At 39.5% G+C, this 27,964-nt stretch overlaps 1 protein-coding gene across 2 annotated transcripts in view; it reads left to right on the top strand.

Annotated features, from left to right (window-relative positions):
• The window catches only part of Sec3 (exocyst complex component Sec3), a 193,638-nt gene that overhangs the window by 26,498 nt on the left and 139,176 nt on the right, over positions 1-27,964 (top strand). Inside the window, exons 4-5 of one of the 2 annotated variants that reach the window (XM_067144363.2) lie at positions 11,683-11,778; positions 11,853-11,961. In XM_067144363.2, coding sequence (XP_067000464.2) covers positions 11,683-11,778; positions 11,853-11,961 — 205 coding nt within the window. The remainder of the gene's footprint in view (positions 1-11,682; positions 11,779-11,852; positions 11,962-27,964) is intronic. The other variant, XM_067144364.2, reaches the window with a different exon arrangement.

Below are 27,964 nucleotides of genomic sequence, written 5' to 3'. Positions count from 1 at the left end.
ACAATGAATTCTCTGCGATGAGTATCCACATGAGGGATAAGGGTCATCAATTCACCATAATAGAACGGGATATAAAAATCATAAAAAGAATTAAAAAAGGCAGTCTAATGACTGAATTTAAAAACTTATACATATTCTTGGACCAACAATTTAATAAAAATCAATCCGATTTTGTCAACTCTCCTCCTCACACAACTAACAAGGCTACAGCTCCGCCTTCCCAAGCTCACTCCCCTCCACTAGGACCTCATGGTTACAACACAAGAAGTAGGAACTTGGCGACTGCCGGTAGTCCTAAAACTGTCAACACAAACAGATGACATCTAAGGGGTAAGTGTCAATACTTTTTTGATTAACTCTGCTAGTCAGTTCCATCCTTTCAAATAATAAATCTTAATAAATAAAATTTCTTTAATTTACAGACTTTCAACACACACTCAACATTCCACCCACTCTCATCTATCAAAAGTTTGATTGTTCCCTTTCGACCAGCTCGCTTGTATCAGCATGTTCCAACATCAACAAGCTATACTAATTGCACCTTTATTTCCCTATCAACACTCTAAAATGATGGAAGGTGGACCTATTGAGTTCATGACAACTTTAATTATATTGTTGTTGTTTAAAATTTAATTCTTGAACTCTTCTCCAAGAACTACGTCAAATGCTAATACTTCAACCATATACATATACGAGCATGTCAAACAAATTGTTAATTTCTTGATCCCAGGACTCTAACCAGATGATTTTATGTTTTTAACATTATTATTTATTAAGATTTTAATAATATTTCCAACTGATATCTTAGTTGGAAAGTGTTTTCTTTTAATCATACTGAAAAAGTAACAGCTTTTAACATTATGTAATATTGCCACCATATGTCATTATATTATATATATTTGATGCAATCAATCTTTAATCATAGCTATTGCTATAATTTTTGTTAATTCAACACATTACTATAATTTTACATTTCAAATCTTCTATAATGACTGCTTATCCAGTTTTAAGTGTTTAGACGTATAATCTTAGTAACTTATAAGTTAACTTTAAATCAGGTGCCTGATTTAATCTTGAGGAGATACAATGGCTGATAATGCCCACAGAGAGGCAAAACATTGTCCCATTTCATCTACTATAATGAGGATTAAATCCTAAAATTTCTTAGAACTTAATGTATTGAATAGGTGGATGAACAATAAACAATTATTTTAGTAAGTATAATAATTTTCAATACAGATCTGCAATGATTCAATCACTTGCAAAGATAACCGTGGAAGGATGCTAAAAATGACTAAATCGTCAAGTCCACAACACGACAAATGCCAAGGCCACCAGAACCAACAGGAAGAGAAGCCTGTAACCAGGCATTGCTACTTGGAGCAATTGAGGATGGTTTTGAGGCCAGTTTTTAACACAAAATAAAATTCTTCCAATAGTGGGGTCTCTCGCCAAGATGGAGAACAATGCTGGAAGTTCATCATTCGTGGGATTGAAAATGAAGTGCGGAGCAAGAAGAAGGCTGAATGTGCCAAGACCATGGAAAGACGTGAAGTAAACAACTTGTCACCGGTGTATCATCAAGAAAGGACAGCAGAATTGCATTTTTGTCATCAAGAAAGGACAGCAGAATTTCATTTTTTACTGTAATATTTTAGTATTGTGAAAAATGAAGAAATAAGGACTCTGGACTCTGGTGGAATTTTTTTATGTAACTGGAAGAAAATATTAATTTGAATATGTTTGTAATATTTTTAAAAGAATGTAATTTAGGGAAACCTCAAGAATGGGACTTATGAACATTGAATATTTTTAACATTGCAAGAATGATTAAGTGACTTATATATCAAGAATTGTAATTTTGTAACGTTAGAAAATTTTTGTAAGGTGCTATAATTTTGAGGCATCCTATACTGCACGTGCAGTTTCCGATGATGAAAACTGTGTCGCAGTAGGAATGTTCCACAACTTATGAAATTGCTATCTTAAACTGACCATATATGGTCATGTAATTGGATTGGTCATAATAAGACCTCCGTCTATTGGTCAGTACATTAGCATCCTTTATTGGTCAAATTTGGGAATCTGGAGTGTTGTCATTGGCTAATTGCAATCGTACGATTTCCTGTTTGTAATATAGTGTGTGCGAGTCATTTTGTCCGGGTCTTTGGAATCGGATCGCTGAAGTGGGCTGATGCGTCTTGCGTCCGTCCACCTTGGGTCTTCAGTTCCCCATGGTAAATGCTATTTTATGGCCTCATATTAATTTAAATGCATTCTTGTGTTTAGGATTTTTCCCACTTAAAGTAACTTCTGTAATTATGTAGAATTTTATTTTGTGCGCTGGAGTTCACTCTAGATTTCCACATTTACCTAAATTGAGCATCAGTGTGACTTAGCTGTTAAGCTAGTCTTTGACATTGTTTTCGGAGGCAAACATTTCTTTCTGCCTCAAAGTTTTTTAATTGCTAGTGAATGTAACACTCTTTCTTGAATAGAGTATTGTACATCACGTTAATTAATTTTTGATGGTTTCGAAAATGCCTGCTTTCATTCTGTATCCTATGTTTTAGTGAGTTAAGTATTAGCTGCTCTGTCATTTGTTAACTTTGCTTCTTGTAATTTTCTTTGTTAATTTTAATAATATTAGGAGTTTCGAGGTGGATTGATCGTGAACCTTTTCTTCTTCCCCATAACGGCATACCTTCCCATGGACCTCAATAGGGATCCCACACCTTCTACAATCCTTCCTTAGTTGTCGTTTATTAGGCCTGTAAGTATTCCCTTACATTTGGTTCAGTTTTGCGTATTTATTGTCTACCGTCATGTTCCAAGCCTGATGTGTAACCGCTGCTACTGTGTCATTTTACTGTTCTCCATATTTGTATTATTAAGGGTCAATATTACTACTTTCCTTATTCTTTAGTGTTATTATGTTATTTCCCTATTCATTACTTTATTTGGTTTTATTATAATTAGTATTAGTTCGTGTTAGCACTCATCCGATCTGAACCCTGCGGCCAGACACCTTAAGTTTCGTCATCTTTTCAGCCAGTATCCTGCATAGAGTTGAAGGGGTTAGCGCTTCACCAAGTAGACAAATATTGGATATTGCTACGAAACTAATTCCTGGGGCAGAAGCATTAAACTTCTCGTACAGTATCTCAGCTTGTTTCCTATGAATGCCAAGAAAACCCACTTCGTACTTAGAAAAATTAAGGTGTAGACCAGTGTTTGAAGCTTGTGTGCAAATGTTATCTAGAGATGAAAGGATGAAGTCAGGTTCATCAGCAATGGTGCCATCATCCAAATACCAAATGTTTAACTCTGTATTAATGGAGTTGACAATCGACTGAAGAGTAACCGCAAAAAGACCAAGACCGAATGGATCACCTTGTTGAACTCCACATTGAGAAAGTATAATTTCTTCACCAAGAAAAAGGTCACTAGGCTGAGAGTAGCACTGATAGACATACAGATAGATGGAACTGCCAACAACATAGCATCATGATGCAACTCATTGAAAGCATTAAAAGTCTAATTTAACAAAAGCTTTCGGGCACTGACGAGTAGACGAGTAACAGATACGTGCGGCATGGACAGCAGCTCCATTGGGAACGCACACTGCAAGTTGGTGGGGAGATAAGAAGTCCATAGGTCTTGTACGGATTCTGTAGCATAAGATTTTCGCAGCCAGTTGGCGCCAAACTGTACAGACATCAGTAGGGTGATTGCCATCACATTTCTTCTTCAAAGCAGTGAGTGAGGCATCAAAAAATAGTGGGCAAACCTACAAAGGGACTCTGCCAGAAATGATGGTCATGTGAACCACAAAAAAATCTTATGAGTTATTCCTTAGAATCATGCTCTTGACATTGGAGAACATTGGACGAAGGCCATCCAGTCCACCAGCAGATCCAGAAGGTAAAGGGGAGATGGCATTAAAAAGTTCTGTGTTCGTCACTCCGGGAACAAAATTTGATGTATTCGGAGGATCCGGAAGAACGACTGGACCCAAATGGGCAGGATGTTTCTCACAAAGGGCTTCCAATACAGATGCATCAGGCATGGGGATAGTGTCATCAGAAATAAGCAACTGAATTGCTCCATGAACGTGACCGTCAGCAAGTTTGTTCTTCACACTCTTGACATTGACTGAACTGAGAGAAGAGTGAGACTTCCGATCATGTAAAGAAGGGCAGGATAGGCACCATGGTGGACCTCATTCCATCATCGAACTCTCAGTTTAACCCACGACGTAAGGTTGGTTACCTTATCTGATTTCTGAGGAACATGGAGAGAAGTAAAAGGAAAAAGATCAGTCCAGGCACTAGTATTGTTGGTATCCACCACAGGCAAACAACTTCACACAAGGTGTCGGCTACAGTTGAGCGAGTACATCTAGGCACACGGTGCAGGACAGGGACACCAGATTTTAAATTAACAAGAAAGGGACCCATTTTTGATAGTGGCAAATTCTTTAGTTCTGTACTGTTAATGGGTATACATCTCGAGGAGCAGTGTAGATTATCCTTCTTGATGTGGGGTGGCTCAGAATTTCCTCAAGTACATCAATATGCGACTTACTAATGTGGATCACAAGTCCCCCCTGGAACCCACGAAGAATTTCCAGCAATGTGGACAAGGCACTTTGTTTATACATCGTGACAAATTACCAACGCTACTTGTATCCTTGACAAGCCCTGCTGAAGCAACTTCAATGTCCTTCATGTTAAAACCGTAATCATATTCTCCTTATGATGTTCTCATGGTCATGAAATTCGGATTCTGATACAGCGCTGTTTGTGTGCTAAAGGAGAAATAAAATGGTATGTCATGGATTGTGCAAGAGATGATTGACAGTGGTATGTATGAAAGCTGGTAAAATTCAATAGTTAGAGTTCTTGTCAACTAGCTGATGCCCTTCATTTTGCATTTCTCTTCTCTTAGGAGCGCGGCTTTTTAGATGATTATCTTTCCAGTGTATGATCTATGTCAAAGAAAAGTTAAACAAAATGGCTGCACTTCAAGCCTCAAAACAATTAGAAGAAATAAACAGAAATTTTGTCAATGATGGCACAGGTATTGTGGATATCAATACATATGCAAAACTCACTTATACACCAGGAAATGTTGTTAAATGCCTCTAAGAGAGCAACCATTGATTAAGTATGTCGTGTGTCAGAATGGTGATATCATTTGACATGCCATGTTCACTGCCTTATAATAATGTACCCATGTTAACACATTTATAATAATTTGTACAGTTAACATACTTTAATATGCATGAAAAAAGACATGCACAATCTGTAAGTACAAACATTTTTTCAATGAAACAGCATAATTTTTAAATTACATTTCAGTTCCACACACCTTGAACTACTGCTCCACAGTCACCACTGTTATTAAGGAACTTGTCATAATGGAAGCACCAGTTTTTGTATGTCTTTGTCGTAGAACGACAACACCTGTGATAGAAGCCACCCAAATCAGAGAGTGATGTCCGCCTCTGTAGCTTAACAGTTAGCACTATTAGCTGCTGTTCTCGGGGGCCTGGGTTTGATTCCCGGTACTGTCAGCAATTTAAGAATGGCAGGAGGGCTGGTACGTTGTTAAAATAGTAAATGCAGCTCACCTCCATTGGGGTTGTGCCTGAAAAGAGCTGCAATGCCAGCTGGTTTAATATTTCATGCTTTCAAGAAACTAATCACAGACTGTATCTGACAGTCTGCTGGTTGATCCATTTCCTTGAACATTAAAGGCATTTGATAGGGTAGGTCATGGGAAGGTACTGGCAAAAATGAGTACAATTGAACTAGACAAAAGTGTGACTGGATGGGTGGCTATATTTCTTGAAAGTAAAACTCACAGAATTGGAGTAGGTGAACCTCTATCTGACCTTGTAATAATTATGAGGAAAATTCCTCAAGGCAGTATTCTTTTATAATAATATATAAATCTTATGAGTAAAGAAGTGGAATCGGAGATAAGGCTTTTTTGCAGATGATGTTATTCTCTATAGAGTAATAAGTAAGTTACAACATTGTGAGCAACTGCAAAATGACCTTGATAATGTTGAGAGATTGACAGTAGGCACTGGTATGATGATAAACGGTGTTAAAAGTCAGGTTGCAAGTTTCAAAAATGGGAAAGGTCCTCTGTTTTAATTACTGTGTTGATGGGGTGAAAGTTCTTTTTGGGGATCATTGTAAGTACCTAGGGGTTAAGATAAGGAAAGATCTTTATTGGGGTAATCACATAAATGAGACTGTAAATGAAGGGTACATATGTCTGCACATGGTTATGAGGGTATTTAGGGGTTGTAGTAAGGATGTAAAGGGAAGCCCCTGTGGCTCAGGCGGCAGCACGTTGGTCTCTCACCGCTGGGTTCTGTGGTTCAAATCCCAGTCGCTCCATGTGAGATTTGTGCTGGACAAAGTGGTGGCAGGACAGGTTTTTTTCTGGGTACTCTGGTCTTCCCTGCCATCTTTCATTCCAGCAACACTCTCCAATATCATTTCATCTGTCAGTCATTAATCATTGCCCGAGAGACGTGCACATGCTTCGGCAGCCAGCACTATTCCTATCCTTGCTGCTGGATGGGGCTTCATTCATTTCATTCGTGACCTAGTCAAGTGACTGGAAAAAGGCTGTGGATTTTCATTTTCATTAAGGATGTAAAGGAGAGGGAATGTAATTCTCTGGTAAGATCCCAACTAGAGTATGTTTCCAGTGTGTGGGACCTTCACCCTACTTGATTCAAGAACTGGAAAAAATCAAAAGAAAAGCAGCTTGATATGTTCTGGGTGATTTCTGACAAAAGAGTAGCGTTGCAAAAATGTTGCAAAATTTGGGCTGGGAAGACTTGGGAGAAAGGAGATGAGCTGCTTAGTTGAGTGGTATGTTCCGAACTGTCGGTGGAGAGATGGCATGGAATGACATCAGTAGACGAATAAGTTTGAGTGGTGTTTTTAAAAGTAGGAAAGATCACAACATGAAGATAAAGTTGAAATTCATGAGGACACATAGGGACAAATATTCATTTATAGGAAATGGAGTTAGGGATTGGAATAACTTACCAAGGAGAAAGTTCAATAAATTTCCAATTTCTTTGCAATCATTTAAGAAAAGGTTAGGAAAACAACAGATAGGGAATCTGCTACCTGGCCGACTGCCCTAAATGTTGATCAGTAGTGATTGATAGCTTGATTTTAAACACTTGTTCCAAGATGGCCATACTCTGTTAATATTTCCAACTTAGCATGTGACATTTCAACAGATGAAAGAAGCCAGTGTGCATGCTTGGCATTACAGCTGCAGTGCTGCACCAGTGATATATGGAAATGGCACTTAACTAAAGAAATGCCTCTCATGTATAATGATTTGTGATTTCAGTCCCAATTTTTCATTTGAAAAGAGGCAATCCTGGTTAATACTGACTCAAGACATTTATCAGAAAATGTTGATCTCATAGTTTTCATAAAAATGTTCAAGAACTCTGCCATTGTTGTTGTTGTTGTTGTTATTATTATTATTATTATTATTATTATTATTATTATTATTATTATTATTATTATTATTATTATTATTATTTTGTTTTTGGTATTGTTGATACCATACAGTTATTCCACTCATTGGTTCTGCAAGCTTCATTGACAATCTACAAAAAAATTGGAAAAATATTTGTACTTACTGTTGTAAGTTCACATTAATTTAGGAGCATAGAATGCACCAAAGAGATTACCTACACTAATATTTTAAGTGAGGTGGAGTTTACTTCCCTACTATTATTTGATTTCATTTGCTGAATTAACTTTCTACTTTACTTATTGAATTTGGATAAGATCAGATATCAATGTGTGTCAAATTATCCCTCCTATAATACATGAAGGTTAGAAGTTAAATAGTGGCTACTATTTATTTACAACAGATACAAAAAGAGTTACATGTTGGCAACCTTTACTGTCCTTCAGTGTAGTCACCACCGTTGTGTATAACCCGTTGCCAGCGATGTGGAAGTTGTAGTATACCTTTACCAGAGCCTGTTCTGTTGATGGTGCGAATGGAGCGGTCTACTGGCTGTCGAATCTCTGCAACAGTTCTGAAGTGAATGCTCACGAATCGTCTGGTTTTGATCACTGTCCAGTAATGCGGCAAGAGCATGCACTTCTTCCTCACTCTTAGGACGACCTGCCCGATGAATGTCCGCCACAGTTTGCCGACCATCATTGAAGGCTTTTACCCAATATGCCACTGTTCTGTAAGGCAATGCAGATTCCCCGCAAGCCTCTTGAAGACCTTGATGACACTGTCGTGCTGAACGACCTCTGGCACATTCAATCTTGATCCAACTCCGTTGTTCCTTGGAAAACATAGTAACAACGTTACGTTAGACCGCTAGCTCACAAGTGACTGTGTTTCTCTTGCTTGTGCCCACACAGGTGATGTGGGAAGGGTGAGTCCATTTGCTCTGAGGTAAGGTAGGTTGTAACCAACGTGTGCTGTCAGCGATAATATTAGATTCCGATGCATAGAGTCTCCACAGCAGTGTTGCCACTATTTAAGTTCTAGCCCTCGTATTAGCCTACTCATCATTTCTTTTTGTCTTGTTTTCGGGGGAAATAAAACTATCATAACGACAAAACATTCTGTAACTAAGGGTAAAATTAATAATTTGTATGTTAAATATGTTTATATCCAACCCTTGCCCTATTTTTCTATGGGATTAGGTATGAAGGGGGATGAATGTTCGTTTTTATGATTGGATGTCCTTCCTGACGTCAACCTCATTATAGAAGTTAACAAGATGAAATGAATATGATATATGATAGTGGGAAGGTAGAGGGTGAAGCCCGGTGCTGGGACATAGCCTACTATTGTTGAATAGCTTCAAGGAGTCTGTTTAAGGCTTTACATCCCCATCCGATGGATGAATTGTCATCAACACAGTCATATACAGTCTCTCTATATGAGCACTGTGGAGAAGTTAGGGATTGAATCCAGGCTTTTGGTACACAGTCTAGAGATCCTACTCTGCCTGCCAACATTCTGATGGTGAAAGTTTTTTTCGACCAATGGGCCTCGAACCGGCTAACCACGGTGTCAGACCATATAGACATCACGCCTTAATGATCATGGCCACCAGGCGTGCTTGTGTGTTTATATGTGTACCTGCGTTAATTTGTTCGATAATACACATTGAAACTAAATTTAATTGGAACATGAAGGTACTGCTTTCTGAAACATCTACTGCCAGATGTTTTAGTTAGCATGATCTTTTCACCAACAGTACACAAATAGTCATTCCCTGTGTATATTAAATATGAAGATAGCGTACTACAACCATTTACAAGTGACACTTTTGTTCTCCAATTTCAAACCATCATTGGAGGAACAGTCATAGTTTTGGTTGGATGAGTTTCTCTTCTCACCAGGCAAATGCTGGGGCTGTACCTTAATTAAGGCCATGGCCGCTTCCTTCCAACTCCTAGGCCTTTCCTATCCCATCGTCGTCATAAGACCTATCTGTGCCGGTGCGACGTAAAGCCACTAGCAAAAAAAAAAAAAAAAAAAAAAAAAAAAAGTTTCTCTTCTGATAAATGATTGTGACTGTTTACTTCTTTCACACAGCAAAAACTCAAAACATTATAATGTCTAAGAATACCAGGTAAACAGGTTATAATACTGGTAGATATAATTTCTTATCCAAGTCCTTTCATATGCCTTCATGAATGATAGGGTGTGAAATTTATTTCTGTTTTCAAAGACTCTAAGACTTTGCTTGAGATGAAACCCACAATTTTGGGCAGTTTAATTTAGCTTACCGACTATTGTATGTGGTCTCTAATAATAATAATAATAATAATAATAATAGTCATCTTTTCCAGCTCGTTTCCTGGGTGTGGTGCATATGTGGTCTTTACTGCAATCTGAAATCAAGTCCTTGTGGTATTGATACACTGACTGACAGAGCAAATGCAACACCAAGAAGGAGTGGTCAGAACTTTATGCCAATTGCAGGGTAGACTGACGTCACTGAGGTATGCTCATGATGTGAAATGCGCCGCTGTGCTGCGCACGTAGCGAACGATAAATGGGACACGGCGTTGGCGAATGGCCCACTTCGTACCGTGATTTCTCAGCCGACAGTCATTGTAGAACGTGTTGTCGTGTGCCACAGGACACGTGTATAGCTAAGAATGCCAGGCCGCCGTCAACGGAGGCATTTCCAGCAGACAGACGACTTTACGAGGGGTATGGTGATCGGGCTGAGAAGGGCAGGTTGGTTGCTTCGTCAAATCGCAGCCGACACCCATAGGGATGTGTCCACGGTGCAGCGCCTGTGGCGAAGGTGGTTGGCGCAGGGACATGTGGCACGTGCGAGGGGTCCAGGCGCAGGCCGAGTGACGTCAGCACGCGAGGATCGGCGCATCCGCCGCCAAGCGGTGGCAGTCCCGCACGCCACGTCAACCGCCATTCTTCAGCATGTGCAAGACACCCTGGCTGTTCCAATATCGACCAGAACAATTTCCCGTCGATTGGTTGAAGGAGGCCTGCACTCCCGGCGTCCGCTCAGAAGACTACCATTGACTCCACAGCATAGACGTGCACGCCTGGCATGGTGCCGGGCTAGAGCGACTTGGATGAGGGATTGGCGGAAGGTCGTGTTCTCCGATGAGTCACGCTTCTGTTCTGTCAGTGATAGTCACCGCAGACGAGTGTGGCGTCGGCGTGGAGAAAGGTCAAATCCGGCAGTAACTGTGGAGCGCCCTACCGCTAGACAACGCGGCATCATGGTTTGGGGCGCTATTGCGTATGATTCCACGTCACCTCTAGTGTGTATTCAAGGCACGTTAAATGCCCACCGCTACGTGCAGCATGTGCTGTGGCCGGTGGCACTCCCGTACCTTCAGGGGCTGCCCAATGCTCTGTTTCAGCAGGATAATGCCCGCCCACACACTGCTCGCATCTCCCAACAGGCTCTACGAGGTGTACAGATGCTTCCGTGGCCAGCGTACTCTCCGGATCTCTCACCAATCGAACACGTGTGGGATCTCATTGGATGCCGTTTGCAAACTCTGCCCCAGCCTCGTACGGACGACCAACTGTGGCAAATGGTGACAGAGAATGGAGAACCATCCCTCAGGACACCATCCGCACTCTTATTGACTCTGTACCTCGACGTGTTTCTGCGTGCATCGCCGCTCGCGGTGGTCCTACATCCTACTGAGTCGATGCCGTGCGCATTGTGTAACCTGCATATCGGTTTGAAATAAACATCAATTATTCATCCGTACCCTCTCTGTTTTTTCCCCAACTTTCATCCCTTTCGAACCACTCCTCCTTGTTGTTGCATTGTCACTGTCAGTCAGTGTATATTGTTTGCATGCTAATTTTTTCATTTCTCACCCTTCATACACCTGTTTGAATGAAAGGAATATTGCCTTTTTTGAAAGAAACCCTTCCTCAGCTAAAATTAGGAGTTATTTCTGGACATAATCAATCGTAATTGATCTGCAGTTGGGGCTGTCGCCCAGTGGCAGATTCCCAAAAATTTTAAGATGAAGATTATATTGTTGAATTGTCTTCAAAAATAGTATATTTGCATGGTAGTCTATATAATATTGCCTATTTCTGAATTAATTTTTGAGTGGAAGTGACAGTTTTGTATTTATTTTTCAGGAAAGCCATGAATTTGACATTCAGTTTGATAAAATGTACAAATGGTTTGCTTTCAACCCTCAAGAAAGGAAGAACTTTATTGTGGCAATGTGGGAGGTAGGTTGTTTTCACCTTGATTAATTTCGTGATGTAGTTTGCTAGTAATGAGTAATATTTTGCTTTGTTTTTAGCAATCGTTCAAGCACCTTCCTAAACAGAAACCCACTTTCCATAATATGCCCCAAGACTGGACTCAAGAGACTAAACTTCTCATCGAAAATGAGGCAGAAGCTGCTCCAGGTATGGATGTGTATTGTATTTTGTTCTTGGTAGACTCATAGTATTAGGTATTTTCACAGTCGTAGTCTTCACTAAATTCATCTACACCATTCTCTCTGATCCAGTGACTCTTAAGGTATGTATCCATGATTTAGCTTTTCTATCGCACAGCAGATGTGGTGTGTATTGTTAACACAACTTACAACATTATGCTTTTCCTTGTTGCACCACTCCTTGTTGCACTGAAAGAAATGTGAAAGAAATGTTGTGTGGAGTTGTTTACATTGTGCAAGTTCCAAATTTCAAGGTTTTAAGGATTTAAACAGAAAAAAGTGTAAATGTTTATACATTTGTAAATAATTTGAGTGTGATTTGATAGAATCTGGTTATTTTCTTTCAAGAATGCAACATGTTAGTCTATTTTAATCACAGTATTACCCCTCTTCTTCACTTTTCAAGGGACCCAAAGAATACTGGTGTAAATGGGTGGAAAGTGTAGCCATGGTATGGTGGTGGTGGAGGTGATTGTTTTAAGAGGGAGTACAACTGGGCAACCATCCTCTATTAACACTAATCGGGGGGGGGAATGGAAGGGATCAGACTATTCAAAAAATAAAAGGTATTGGTCAGAGAAAGACAAGGGCCAGGAAGGATGTGAAAACAAAATACTCCCTAGGCCTCTCAACCTGATAATAATAATAATAATAATAATAATAATAATAATAATAATAATAATCATCATCATCATCATCATCATCATCATTAGTGTCACACTCCAGTCGCCCGGGTGTAGTTAACAAACCTCCTCCACTCTTTTCTGTCCTTCCACTTTCCCTGCTGTTCCATTACTTCCACCAGATCCAATCCAGCTTCACTAATGTCCTTCCATATCTGATCCATCCACCTTCTTCTCAGTCAACTGGTCTCTTTCCCTTCTCTCTCCAATTCCCTTCTTGCTACACATTCCTTTCCAATTCGTTTTTCATGTCTGAACCATCTCAGCCTTGCTTTCTGTATGTTCTGTCTTAACGGTTCTATATATAGTACTTCTCTGATTTTAATATTTTTTGAAATTCTGGTGTTCTTAAAAATTTTATTTCTACTGCTTGGATCTTACTATCTTGTCTCTTGTTTCTAGTCCATATGTTGCAGTTGGTATGAAATACTGTTTATATAATGTTAATTTCATTCTCTTGGGAACTTTTTCATCCCATAAAAGCTCTCTGACTTGATGATAAAATGTTGTACCTTTACTTAGTCTGTTATTAATTTCAGAGTTGATTTCATTACTTCCATTAATAATGCTACACAGGTATGTAAACTGTTCTACATTCTCTCACCGTTCTCCATCTATGTTCACTTGGCTTCTTTTTTCCACAGTGCATGACTACAGTTTTCTTTTAACTTATTACCCTTCCAAACTCCATCAGATTTTCATTCCAAATGTCCAGTCTCTTTTGTACTTCCTTTTCTCCCTTTCCCCACATCACCACATCATCTGCAAATACCAAAGCATTCACTTCATCACCACTGATACTCTGTTTTACACATTTTATGATTTCATCCATCAATATAATAAACAATAATGGTGACAGTGCACTTCCTTGCATGAGACACTCCCCACTTGTACATTGCTTTTACTCTCATGATACAACATTTTTATCTTGTTAATTAATGATTTGCCGGGCTGAGTGGCTCAGACAGTTGAGGTGCTGGCCTTCTGACCCTAATTTGGCAGGTTTGATCCTGGCTCAGTCCAGTAGTATTTGAAGGTGCTCAAATACGTCAGCCTTGTGTCGGTAGATTTACTGGCATGTAAAAGAACTCCTTGTGGGACAAAATTCCAGCACCTTGGCGCCTCTGAAAACCGTAAAAATTTAGTTAGTGGGACATAAAGCAAATAACATTAATTATGATTTTGGTACATTCCTTTTCAGTAGGCATTCCCATATATGTTTTCTCTTAACTGTATCATAAGCTTTTTCCAAATCCAAAAATATGAAGATGATTTCCTTGTTCCTTTCCAGATGTTTTTTCATTATCTTTCGCACTGTAAATATCTAGTCTATTGTTGATCTATTCAGTCTAAAGCCATATTGTGTTTCTATTATATCCTTCAGTCTTTTGTCTGTGACTTTCTCCATTATTTTTAGCCCATGTCATAATAGGGTTATACCTCTATAATTTTCACATTTCTTCCTATTTCCTTTTTTGAACAATGGTACAACGCTTCCTTGTTGCCAATCTTCAGGTATCCTTTCATCCTTCCATATGGCATTGAGGGCTCGGTATAACCACTGTAGTCCAGTGCTTCCTGCTGCCTTAATCATATCAGCTTTGAATTCATCTTTTCCACTTGCTTTACCTTTGGTCATTGCTTTCACTGCCCTTTCAAGTTCCAACCATGTTATCGGGTTCTCTTCTTTTTCTCCACCTATTATTTCTATTTTCTTATCTCCTTCTTCCTCTGAGAAGGCGTCCTCACTATAAAGTTTTTCAAAATACTTTGCCGTCACCTTCTGAAGACCCTTTACGTCATGTACTATGGATCCATCTTCTCTCTCTAATGCCTTGATTTTTTCTTGATTTATTCTTTTCGAATTTATTACTCTGTATAAATGTTTCTGATTTCCTCGATTGTCTTGCTCAATTTTGTTGGTAAACTCTCCCAAACATTTCTCCTTTTCTTCCTTGATACTCCTCTTTACTTGTAGTTTCAATCTTTTGTAATCCACATGTAACCTTTCTATTTTATTCTCATCCCTCTGATATGTTTTTTGCTTTTCCTTATCCATTTCTTTCTTCACCTTGTTCCTTTCTTTTATTTATTTTTTTGTCCCCCACTGTGTCTCCCTTAATTTTTGCTTTTGTTTTCCCACATACCTCACTTGCTGCTTCCACAAATGTCTCTCTTAAATTGTCCCACTCTTCTTCTCCACTTTGTATTTCCATGCTAGGTAACTTCCTTTTTATCCAATCTTGGAATGCCATCCTTTTATCCTCCTCCTCCAGTTCCCAAATCCTGATCTTTGGTTTCTTCTTCAGTACAATTGTAGGGATTTTTACTTGTTTTAATTCCACAATTAATAATCTGTGATCACCTTCTATACTTTCACTGGGGATTATCTTCGTATTCATGACGTATCTTCCCCATTCTCGGTCTGTTGTTATAAAATCGATGAGTGTTCCATACTGTCCATCCCAACTATATCGGCTGATCTTATGGCTATTCCTCTTCATAAACCATGTGTTCTTTATTATCAGGTTATTTCTGATACAAAAGTCCAACAGTTTCTTCATTTCTGTTGCCATACCCATGTGGGCCCAGAACATTCTCATATCCCATTCTGTCAGTCAGATACTGTCAGGGTCGAATGAGGACGAGAATTGACCAAGGGAGGTTGGTTATGATGGATGAAAGTGAGGAGCCTGGTGCAAGTGGAAGCAATGCCAGGACTCAGCTGAGAGTTACGGCGTATATGTGTAAAAATGCTCCAGAAAAGGAGGGAAATGTTATTAAAAAACATATTACCTAAGAGTTTTACAATCTTAATCATAATGCTTACCCAAATAAAATTCCAATGTAAATTAACTGTTGATACTACACTGCCCTTGTAATTCTGCTCATCTCTTGACCAGGAGAATGATATTGATAGGTAGTTAAAAATATTGTGCAATATATTCTCTTAATCTGGTTATCTTAGAATAATTATAGAATCACTTAAAATGCAGTACATTGTCTTTCTCAGGATGAAACACTTTAATTACTGCTATTGTGCCTATTTACAACATTAAAACACATCTATTCCAGATGGAAAACTACACAATCACTGCTTCCTACCAAAGTAGTTCAGAATCAATCTCTCTTTATACTTATTTCTAATGTCTGCTTTATTTTCAAAGTTCATAAATGTTATGAAAATTATTTCCACCCCTTTTACAGATGACAGATATCTACATAAAATGTCCACTGCTGCACTTGCCTCAGCACTAGTAGGCATCACTTCAGTACTCTCTCTTCTTCATTGTCACTGGTAGAAGACTCGGCTGATGTTCGTTCCGCAACCAACTCCTACACACACTCTTTCCTGTGCAGTTGTCATAGCCTCATCCACTCAGAGAAAGAGTTCAGAAGTGCAGTTTGACTGCAACGTACTTCATACACGAAGAAGTAGTATTCTTCTTCTTCATCTGCCAGCAGCTGAATCAGGATGATTCTTGAAGAATCCTACTTTCAAGAAACAATTTTATATTGTACTCTGCTTCAAAGCCTTCCAAGACTTTTCAGTGAAGTGAAGCACATCCAGGATTGAAAGTTTAAATGATGATGGATATTTTCCAACATCCATACGGAATAAAATTCTCTGCAACAGGCTCTTTCTGTAAAGTGAGGCGTGTAGTTACCAGGCAGAAATTCTAACTGTATGTTCCTCAAATAAACATCCATGGGATATGCAAAGACAGTGGTTGATGATCATTCTATTTTGCACACCAATTTTTGCATCCAGAGCAGCCAGCTGCTGTCAAATAAAAATCTGAGGTCATCAAATGTTATCATAGGCAGTTGATAATGATCGCGCGTGCTTGAAGCAGCGAGGCTTTTTAGATTTCCCTATCACAAAGGGTCTGGAGCTTCTTGGAGCTGCAAGAGTTGTGGACCAAGTTTTTCAGGATGATCTTGTTCAAGATAGGGCCAGTGTTTCGGTTTTTCATATTACAGCACTTACAACCTGTTTGGTGGGTGGGGGATTTTAACTGAAAGCCAAAATAAGGCATACATACAGTATAAGGGATACTGCAATTTTGCCATTCCATTATGTACATCCAGCATTACATGGGACCAGATATTTCACTCTTTGTCAAAATGGCTATAAATGTAATCACTTTCTTTGGAACCGTCATGTTACAATATCATGCTGATTGAGAATGGTTGCCTAGTTGTACTTTCTCCTTAAAACAGTAATCACTGTTATGGTGATACCATGGAGCACAGAGGCGTAAGAAGGTACGGGTGTGAATGGTGGACATAGAAAAGATCAAATCTTAATTTAAAACTCAAATTGGAAATTTTCGTTCTTTTTTGCTGAATTCAAATCTAGATGAACAACATCAAATAACAATTGGATAGACAAAGGTGAGTTCATCAGCTCTAGTAACAATTGTTGTATACAAGGAACTTGGTATACAAGGCACAACATAAAAGTTTATTGCTTCAATACATTTATACAATATATACATGAAATAGAATGAAACTTTTCTTGAAGCTTGTTGAGTTGCACACGTTTAATGTTAATATAAGGTAGTAGGCTGAGGGCCTGAATAATATTTACATTTGAGATTCCTATATACATTCAATCTTGTCTTGATGAGACAGTCTGTTCAAATGAGAGAATGTTCTTGATAGTCAAAAACTATCGGTCATGTATAATAACAAGTGGAACTTGTAGAGGGAGTTTGTATTAGCAGAATGCGAGGGCGAAACGCTGGCAACCAAGAATGAGTTAGCTGGAAAATTTATAATGTCCAATAATGGACCATTTATATTGGTATTATAAATTTACTCATTCAGGACAAATATTTCAGATCCCCTATGGGAATCAACATCTATATCATCTGATGGCATTGCAGGCATCAATTTTTGGTAATGAGACAAAGTCTCTTAGTGCATTGGCACTGCCGGTGGCTCCAGTTAGCCTACGCAGAGGCCTCCACGGTATGCACTAGCCAGTGTATTGGTAGGTGTGCTAGGTACAAACTGATGAGCCCACCCTAGCACACGAGGGCGAAACGCTGGCAACCAAGAATGAGTTAGCTGGAAAATTTATAATGTCCAATAACGGACCATTTATATTGGTATTATAAATTTACTCATTCAGGACAAATATTTCAGATCCCCTATGGGAATCAACATCTATATCATCTGATGGCATTGCAGGCATCAATTTTTGGTAATGAGTCAAAGTCTCTTAGTGCATTGGCACTGCCGGTGGCTCCAGTTAGCCTACTCAGAGGCCTCCACGGTATGCACTAGCCAGCGTATTGGTAGATGTGCTAGGTACAAACTGATGAGCCCACCCTAGCACACGAGGGCGAAACGCTGGCAACCAAGAATGAGTTAGCTGGAAAATTTATAATGTCCAGTAACGGACCATTTATATTGGTATTATAAATTTACTCATTCAGGACAAATATTTCAGATCCCCTATGGGAATCAACATCTATATCATGTTATTGTTGATCAATGTCATGCACTTTCGATATTGTAGGCCTTCACATTTAATTTTCTTCTGACTCTGAAATACCACTCTTATCATAGCCTGTAGGGAAAAACTGAATAAAACATAAATGATCAGAAATTGTATTCTCCATAACTTTATTATATAGTAATTTTCGATGGGACCAATAACATAGGTATTTAAAAATTAAATTTTAGGTGTCTCCCCCTAAACTACAATTTCTTCCAGGGTGACTAAAATTGTTCATAGCTTAGACTGTAGTTTCTTATTCCCCGACTCTATATACCAATTTTCATGCAATACTCTTAACCCATTTTCTCATGGCTCGGCGTTGATATGGACTTAGCAACAAAAATACAAAGTCATGAATATCTTTTTATAAGCCGGTATGGTAAAAATGTATATGACAAAAAAGATGGGAAATTTAATTCTATATAACTTTAGTTTTGTAGTATTTATCGATACGATAGGCCTTCCCCTAAATTACCATTTCACTCAGCGTGAATAAAATGATTCATAGCCTAGATTATAGTGGCTCATCCCCCAACTTTACATACCAATTTTCATTAAATTCTCTTCAGCTATTTTCTCTTGATGCATGTACAGACAGACAGACAGAAATTATGGAAAAGTAAAAAGTGCATTTCCTTGTTAATGTGGACATGACCGATACAGAAATACAATTATTTTCTAATTCTGAGCAATGTACAGACAAAACTCTTATTTTATCTCTATATATATATATATATAGATAGATTGTCAAAAAAGTCATGGGAAGATTTTGGTAATAACCTGGAAAGGCTAGGTCAAGCAGCAGGGAAACCTTTTAGGACAGTAATAAAGAAAGGAAGGGAGGGAAAAAGGAAATGAACAGTGTTTTTGAGTAATTCAGGTGAACTCATAATAGATCCCAGGGAGTCACTTGAGAGGTGGAGGGAATATTTTGAACAGCTTCTCAACGTAGAAGGAAATCTTCCTGGTGGTGCTGCGAACAGCCAAGCTCATGGGGAGGAGGAAAATGGTGTTGGTATAATTAGGCTTGAGGAAGTGGAAACGATGGTAAATAAACTCCATTGTCATAAAGCAGCAGGAATAGATGAAGTTAGACCTGAAATGGTGAAGTATAGTGGGAAGGCATGCAGCCAGTCCCTGTTATGAATGGTGTGAAAATATCGCTCATAGGGTCGGTTGGTGCATTCATTTCAGTGGGCTTGGCAGACTGATATGTAATAGCAACTTCTGGCTCAGTGAGGAAAGCAACGGGAAACTACCTCGCACCTCATTTCCCTGGTATGCCTCTTCAGTGACGCCTAGGCTATTTATGACAGTTGTTGGCGGAGCTGCAGAGGATCAAACCAGCCTTCGGGCTGAATACCCAACATACACAGTGGGAAGGCAGGGATGAAATGGCTTCATAGGGTAGTAAGATTAGCATGGAATGTTGGTAAGGTACCTTCAGATTGGACAAAAGCAGTAATTGCACCTATCTATAAGCAAGGGAACAGGAAGGATTGCAACAACTATCGAGGTATCTCATTGATTAGTGTACCAGGCAAGGTATTCACTGGCATCTTGGAAGGCAGGTTGCGATCAGTAGTTGAGAGGAAGTTAGATGAAAACCAGTGTTGTTTCAGACCACAGAGGGGCTGTAAGGATCAGATTTTCAGTATGCACCAGATAATTGAAAAATGCTATGAGAGGAATAGGCAGTTGTGTTTGTTTCATAGATCTAGAGAAAGCATATGATAGGGTACTGGGGGAAAAGATGTTCGCCATACTGGGGGACTATGGAATTAAAGGTAGATTATTAAAATCAATCAAAGGCATTTATGTTGACAATTGGGCTTCAGTGAGAATTGATGGTAGAATGAGTTCTTGGTTCAGGGTACTTACAGGGGTTAGACAAGGCTGTAATCTTTCCCCTTTGCTGTTCGTACTTTACATGGATCATCTGCTGAAAGGTATTAAAATGGCAAGGAGTGATTTTCAGTTAGGTGGAAATGTATTAGGCAGTCTAGCCTATGCTGATGACTTGGTCTTAATGGCAGATTGTGCCGAAAGCCTGCAGTCTAATATCTTGGAACTTGGAAAATAGATGCAATGAGTATGGTATGAAAATTACCCTTTCGAAGACTAAATTGATGTCAGTAGAGAAGAAATTCAACAGAATTGAATGTCAGATAGGTGATATAAAGCTAGAACAGGTTGATAGTTTCAAGTATTTAGGTTGTGTGTTCTCCCAGGATGGTAATATAGTAAGTGAGATTAAATCAAGGTGTAGTAAAGCTAATGCAGTGAGCTCGCAGTTGTGATCAGCAGTGTTCTGTAAGAAGGAAGTCAACTCCCAGACGAAACTATCTTTACGTCGATCTGTCTTCAGACCAACTTTGCTTTATGGGAGCGAAAGCTGGGTGTACTCAGGATATCTTATTCATAAGTTAGAAGTAACAGACATGAAAGTAGCTAGAATGATTGCTGGTACAAACAGGTGGGAACTATGGTAGGAGGGTACTCAGAATGAGGAGAGCAAGGCTAAGTTAGGAATGAACTCGATGGATTCAGCTGTATGCATAAACTGGCTTCGGTGGTGGGGTCATATGAGGCGGATGGAGGAGGATAGTTTACCTAGGAGAATAATGGACTCTGTTATGGAGGGTAAGAGAAGTAGAGGGAGACCAAGACGACGATGGTTGGACTCGGTTTCTAACGATTTAAAGATAAGAGGTATAGAGCTAAATGAGGCCACAGCACTAGTTGCAAATAGAGGATTGTGGCGACGTTTAATAAATTCACAGAAGCTTGTAGACTGAACGCTGAAAGGCGTAACAGTTTTTAATGATAATGTATGTATTTTATTAGAATAATGGCATATTTGTTTAGTTTTAGTAGTGTTTTATTCTGCACAATTGCTATTAAGCAGGTTCATCAACAGCTGATGATGACCTATTTACAGGTCAAAACTGCTACTGTCTTTTAAAGTAAATAATTCTAGACACTTTGTAAAATGAAGTATTGATTAGATGGACAACTCATCCTTCATACTTGTGTGAATACTTCATCCTGTAGAAGACAGGTGATGTGTCCCATCGTAGCTTTTGGTATTAGAAAGGCCTTCAGTCCATGTTGTGAAGAGATCGGTAATTAATAGCGGTCCTATTTTAGCCCTTGGTTTTCTGGGGTAAGGTCCCCTCAAGTCCTCCCTAGGGTGTTACGTCCGTCTTCCTCTCTGACTGGCATCTGCCTTCCTGTTACTCGCCTTGGTGCAGGAGCAGATGTAGCACCCTTTTACATAGTCCACGGTGTCTCTTCGCATGTTGACCCAGAAGAATCTTTGTCAGATAGACTGATATGTCTCTTCACCTCCTGGATGTCCGGCTTCAGTGCTGTCGTAGAACTGCTTGAGGATGTCCGTCATGTGCTGTCTAGGGATCACCACTACTGCAGGCGTGTCGGAGAGGTGTGATCTGTATATCAAGAGTCCTCCGTAGGCACAGAAGTTCATGTAATCCATCTTGAGTTCCCTCGGAACGAGTCTACTACCAGGGTTCTATCTCCTGATCCACTTCGTCATGTCCTACAGGGCTTGTGTTGTTCTTGCCATTGTTTAAGTACTTCCAGATAAAGTTCAATCTTGATTATCATAAGGACAGGTTCATTGGGTTTGCTCTGTTGATTTTGTGGGAACTCCTTCTCAACAATGGTGTTCCTTTCTTCAGGTTCCATCCCTGGTTGCAGAAGTAAACTGTCTGCTCCTATGTTTGTCGATCCTGGGATGTGACACATGTCAAAATCGTATTCTGCGATTAACAGAGCCCATTGCATGAATTTAGATTTTGAGCCAGACATAAAGTTCAACTATTTGAGAGCTGCGTTATTGTTGTACAGTTGGAACTTCCTTCTCTCCAAGTAGCCTTTGAATTTACCCACGGACCACACTACGGCTAAGGCTTCTTTCTCAGTGGTGCAGTAGCATTGTTTGGTGGAGGATAGCTTCCTGCTGGCATACTCGATGATGTCCCTTCTGCCGTCAGTAATTCCCTTCCGGAATAACACTGCTCCTAAGCCGGAGTCGCTGGCGTCCGTCTGCAGGCACATCTTCCGTTGAGGGTCGGGATGGGCTAGACTGGGAGCTTTGCATATCACAGCCTTAATGCCTTGGAATGCTGCCTCTTCCTTGCTGGTCCATCGGAATGGGCGGTTGTTATGCAGTAGATCGGTGAGTGGTATATTCTTCTCTCAAAAGTGTGGCATGAAGCTGCTATACCATCCACACAAGCCAAGAAACTGACGTACTTGTCACTTGGTCTGCGGGCATTCAGCTTCCTCAAGAGCTCAATTCCTTTCCGGTTGTCTTTGTAGACCTTCACATGTTAGGACATGGCCAAGATATTCTATGTTGGACTGGGCGAAGTGGCACTTCTCCATTTGGCAGGTCAGTCCATGAATTTTCAGTCGTTCCAGCACTTGCTGCAAGTGTACAAGGTGTTCTTGAAAATTCTTGCTGTGGATTAAGTTGTCGTCAAGATAAACTTGGCAGAAATCTTAAACATATCCTGACAATACCTTGTGCATCAGTCACATGAAAGTTGGAGGAACATTCTTCAGTCCAAGAGGCATTATTGTAAACTGGTACAATCCTCTCGGTGTCATGAAGGTGGTCAGTGGTCTAGAACTTTCCTCAACCTCCACTTGCCCCTAGTTGAGATCCAGCGTGCTGAAATTCCTAGACCCACTTACTTGTTTCAGTGAGTCTTTCAGGTCAAACATGGGGTATGCACCACTAACGATATTCTCGCTCAGCTTGCGGAAGTCCACACACAGTCGATATTCCCCATTCTTTTTTTTCAGTAGGACGATAGGCAAAGCCCAACAGAATGGAGAGGGTTCAGTGAGACTTTGCCCTTCCATCTCCGTTATCTTCTGAACGATGAAGTTGCGCTTATCCGGGTTGATTGGATATGGGCGTTGCTTGATGGGTGAGGAAGTGCTGCATTCAGTGGTATGCGTTACAATGATGGTCCGTCCCTTTTTTATTGGTGATGACGACTTCTGGAAAGTCCTTCAAGGCACGTCTCAGCTCCTCTTCTTCACTTGGTTGAAGATATGTTAACTGAATATCTCCCAGGTCTACGTCGACGTCACATCCTTGTGAGTCCAGAAATTTCCATCATGCCAGGCGACCCTCACACGTCTGTCTTTTCCCAAAAAGACTTCATGAGCTGCATAGTCTAGGATCGCCTTGTATTCTACCAGAAAGTCGGGTATTAGGTTCTGAATCACTGCAACGGCAATTACAATAGGCAGGTCCATGCATTTAGCAGTTAGGTTAGTTTGTCCTTGGATGTCCGCTGCTCCCACTACCCTTCCGAGATGGTGAGACTTCATAGGCAGTAGTTATGTGGCAACGATCCCATGTACAAATGAATGGCTTGCTTGGCTGTCATGTATGGCTGAAAAATTCTCGTTGCCTGTCCTTGAGATGATAGCTAGGCAAGGTTGGCATGTTCTGCTCACAATCTGACTAATCCCTTTCCTACTTGACCAGGGTTGCTTGTCCATCGGGTCATGAGGCACATTCCTGTTCCCGGTCTCATTCCACCTTAATCCAGAATGGGCCGGGCCCAGTTTTCCGACGCCAAGGTTGGGCATTTGTTCATCAGGTGTCTCGTTCTTCCACATTGGTAGCATTTCCTAACTGAGCTGTCTCTTCTGTGGCTTTGCTCTTGTGTTCCGCTTCCAACTGGGTGATGATTCTACGCAGATCATCAAAGGATCATGGTTGTGATACTTTTACTAGGAGTCGAATCTTATCGTGGAGTAGGTAAGGTCTCGTTCTTGCTTCCTTCTGGGTGCATCCACTTGAAGAGCTGGTACTTCTGGAGGACAAACACGCTAGCTCTCATGCCAGTGGATTGTGCCTCAGTTAGTAGCTTCCTTTTCACAGAGCTCTTCACCCCTTTGGAATTAAGCCTAGCAAGGAACTCCTTCTTGTTGTCCATCCAGTTTAAGTTTAAGTCCTTCAAGTTATTCCACCAAGTAGCAGCTTGCCCCTTTAACCATGGTGTGATGAGTTGAATGAAGATGTCCTCCGGTAGATTAGTCCTTCCTAGTAGGCTGACAGATCCCTCGATGAAGCTAGTCGGGTTCTCTTCCAGTCACCCATGGAATTCTGGAAGCCTCTCTATAATCACCTTTAGCTCTAGGTGTTCTGTGTTGCCAGTTAGGTTTAAGGGGTTTAGAGGTGTGGCAATAGGTCCTGTTCGAGTTAATCTATTTTCTGCTGTGTGAAGGATGCTCTCTCTCATTTTCTGCACATCTCCCTTGATGGATGAAATTCTCTCCTCAACTTATTGTTTTATACCAGAAACCTGGGTTTCCACCTCCTCTTCGAGGTTTGAGATGTCCCCTTCCAGCTCGTTTACTCTATTATTAATATGCTCTATCTGTCCCAGTTTTGACCTGATGTCCGATATCTGTTGTGTTAATTGGTTGGTGATGTCACTAATTTGGGAACTCGTTTGCAAAATTTTATCATCTACAGTTGAAATTTTTGATTCCAAGCCCTGTTCTACTTTGTAAACCTGTGTGTACACTTGAGTTATTTGTCCAGTTAAAACTGTATTAGCTTGAGAAATTTCATCTGAAATTTTGTCATTTACCTTCAAACTTTGATCTGTTAAGTTGGAATTGAGTGTCTGTGCCATGCTCATTAAATTGGAACACATTGCAGTCATGTTTACCTCCTCTTCTGATGACATCTCCGGATGTTCGTCCACCTCGATAAAAAGAACTTTCTGGGATATTCGCCTTTTTGGACGAGATATTCTCGTAACCGCTTCTCTAGTAATTTTTTCTTGCCGTTCGTCGGAAGATTTCTCTTTGGAAGTTCGTCTTTCAGTTGTTGTACAGATGTATCCAGTTTGCTTTTGCTGGCGGGGCCTAGTGTTTACAGTGCACTATGTCTTCTGGTATGGGCTACAGCAATTTTGTTACTTTAGTAGCATGTCACAACCAACTACCAACTAAACAAATTTACATACTTGACTTCAAGCCACAAAGACGCACACAAAATGCTGTCAATTGTGTACACTGTTTTATTTACAAGTTATTTACATATTTTACACACACGCACTAATGGACTGCCATTCTAAATGTACATTTGACTGCTTTAGTAGCATGTCACAACCAACTACCAACTAAACAAATTTACATACTTGACTTCAAGCACTCGGCTAACACGACTTCCACACAAGTCTCCTTAAACAATTCTACTCTACTCCCAAGACTGGCTCTTTATATACGTTGCCTGGCCAGCGTTTCAGAAAAATATCACACAATATGTTTTCTCATATTCGTGAGTCTCCAATAGCCTATTTACAATGTAAGGAAGTTTCTACACAAATCTAGTCGTACATTGCATTGTTCTGGACATATTACAGTGTGTTGCACAATGTTGCTTTGGATTATATATCATATATACAGGTAATAATAAATTATATACTATTAAGTATGTGTTGTTACATTAAATAAACTCATATTAATATATATATATACAGCAGATGTTTCATGACATAACCTCACAAATAATGCACACTATTATACCAAATAAGGTTCGTACACAACTACATAAATAATAATACTAATAGATGTAAACGACGTCATAGCCACACCTCAGAAGAAGTAGTAATAATAATAATAATAATAATAATATAAATCATTTGAAGTCCGGACTGGACTTTGACAGGGGGATGGTCTCTCACCAATACTGTTTAACTGTGCATTGGAGAAAGTTGTGCGAGAATAGTCTTAAGAAATGTCAGCCAAACATCAAGATTGGCAAAAATATCAAACTCAATTGTCTAGCATTTGCAGATGACCTTGCGATAATTGCAAGTAGTGTGGAAGAGGCTAAACTCCAGATTGAAGAATTAGAACGAATAGCAACAAAAGTTGGGTTACAAATCTCCTTTGAAAAGACTGAAATGATGCCATCCTTCAAAGTGGAAACCTAACCTATCACACTGACTAATAACAAACAAATTAAGGTTGTTAATAAATTTAAATATCTTGGAGAGATTATAACTTGGAACTTAAAAGAGAAAATATCAGTTGAAAATAGAATTACCAAATTAAAACAAGTTCAACACATTACTTGGCCAACCTACAAGAAGAAATCTTTCTCGATTAATGCAAAATTTAAACACTACAACTCTCCGTTATTAAGCCTGAAGCAACCTATGCTCGTGAAACCTTATTCAATTTGAATACGAAAGCAACTACAGATAAATTACAGAAAATAGATAGACGAATCATTAGAACAATTCTAAACAAAAAAAAACACCAAGTAGAGGGACGATGGCGATTACTACATAATGAAGTTGTATACCAGGAGACTGAGTCTGTAATAGATACAATGCGGAAAAGAAGAGTTGCTTTTTTCTGTCACATATCACGACTACCAGAGACTAGGATACTCAAACATTTATTCAACTACCTTTGGAATAGTAAAACTAAAAATCACTGGTTCAAAGAAGTCCAAGAAGATTTAAATGAATTAGGCTTGACAATTCAACAAATTAAAAACAGAGGAGAGAAGAGGATCCTGAGAAATAACGACATGAGACCTAAACTGAAGACCTATACACGCAAACAGTACAACATAACTGACGAAGAACGGGCAGCCAGGTCAGAGAGAATGAAACATTTCTGGGAACAAAAGAAGAAATATCAAACAAATTTGTAACCAATATTCATAAGACTTGACTGTATATAGATTGATTTCAGTGTTTCAATGTGGGCGTAGAATAAATAAATTGAAAAATAATCATAATAATGATAATTCAAGCTCAATTTTTGCATTATTTACCCATGGGTTAGATAATACTGTTTCCAAGTTATACCAGTCTATTACACTTGCATCAACTTTCTGGCTTTCCTTTTATCCTACAGTTTCCATATCATGTCTGAAGATCTGTCAAGATGGCCCTGCAATGAGTGTTGATGCCTGCGCCTCCCTGATGGCATTGGGAAGCAGAAACAAGCTCATTAAGGGCTGAGAAGAGATGGATGGAGGAGAACTGGGGGAGAAGCCTGTCTATTTGAAGATAGCAGTGTATGAATATGTGGAAATTGTCATTTTGTGTTTTAGTGTTTGTCCTTATCTCCTATTTCTGTTGTGCCTTCTTTCCACACTGAACTGCCATTATGTTGATCCTATTGTGGGTTTCTTTCTTATTTCCCTCAATATATGTCTTGTCATTCACAGGTCCATATAGGAAGGAGCAACCGGAAGAACAGATTAGTAGAAACATGAAAATGCTAGAGGACGAAGGAAATCTCCACATCATCAGGCACCCTTCACATAGATGGCCTCTCTCTCATCAAACTGAGCTTTTCTCAGTCAACAAGGATGGACTTTCAACACTCATTGAAGGGCCATTTTGACAGATCTTCAGTATTTAATTTGGACATATGGGATAAGAACTTGATAATAGTGTTTTTGGGTTTGGAAAAAGTATATGACAGGGTGGAGAGAGGAAAAATATGGGAATGTTAAAAAAAAACATAAGAAAAACATAAAATCCCAAAAGCACTAATGAAAACAGTTCAGATGTTGTATGATGGTTGACAAAGTAGTGTGCAAGGAGGGGTTGAAAGATCTCAGTAGTTTAAAACAAGAAGTGTCCAAGAAGGGAGTTCTCTTTCCCCATTGCTCTTCATTTCACTTATGGATACTATTACAAAGGAACTCAAAGAAATAGATAAGGAATATCTTAATGCATTTGTTT

Source organism: Anabrus simplex, chromosome 3 (assembly GCF_040414725.1).
Source record: "Anabrus simplex isolate iqAnaSimp1 chromosome 3, ASM4041472v1, whole genome shotgun sequence".
Taxonomy (NCBI): Eukaryota; Metazoa; Arthropoda; class Insecta; order Orthoptera; family Tettigoniidae; genus Anabrus; species Anabrus simplex.
This window is presented reverse-complemented; position numbering and strand designations above follow the sequence as displayed.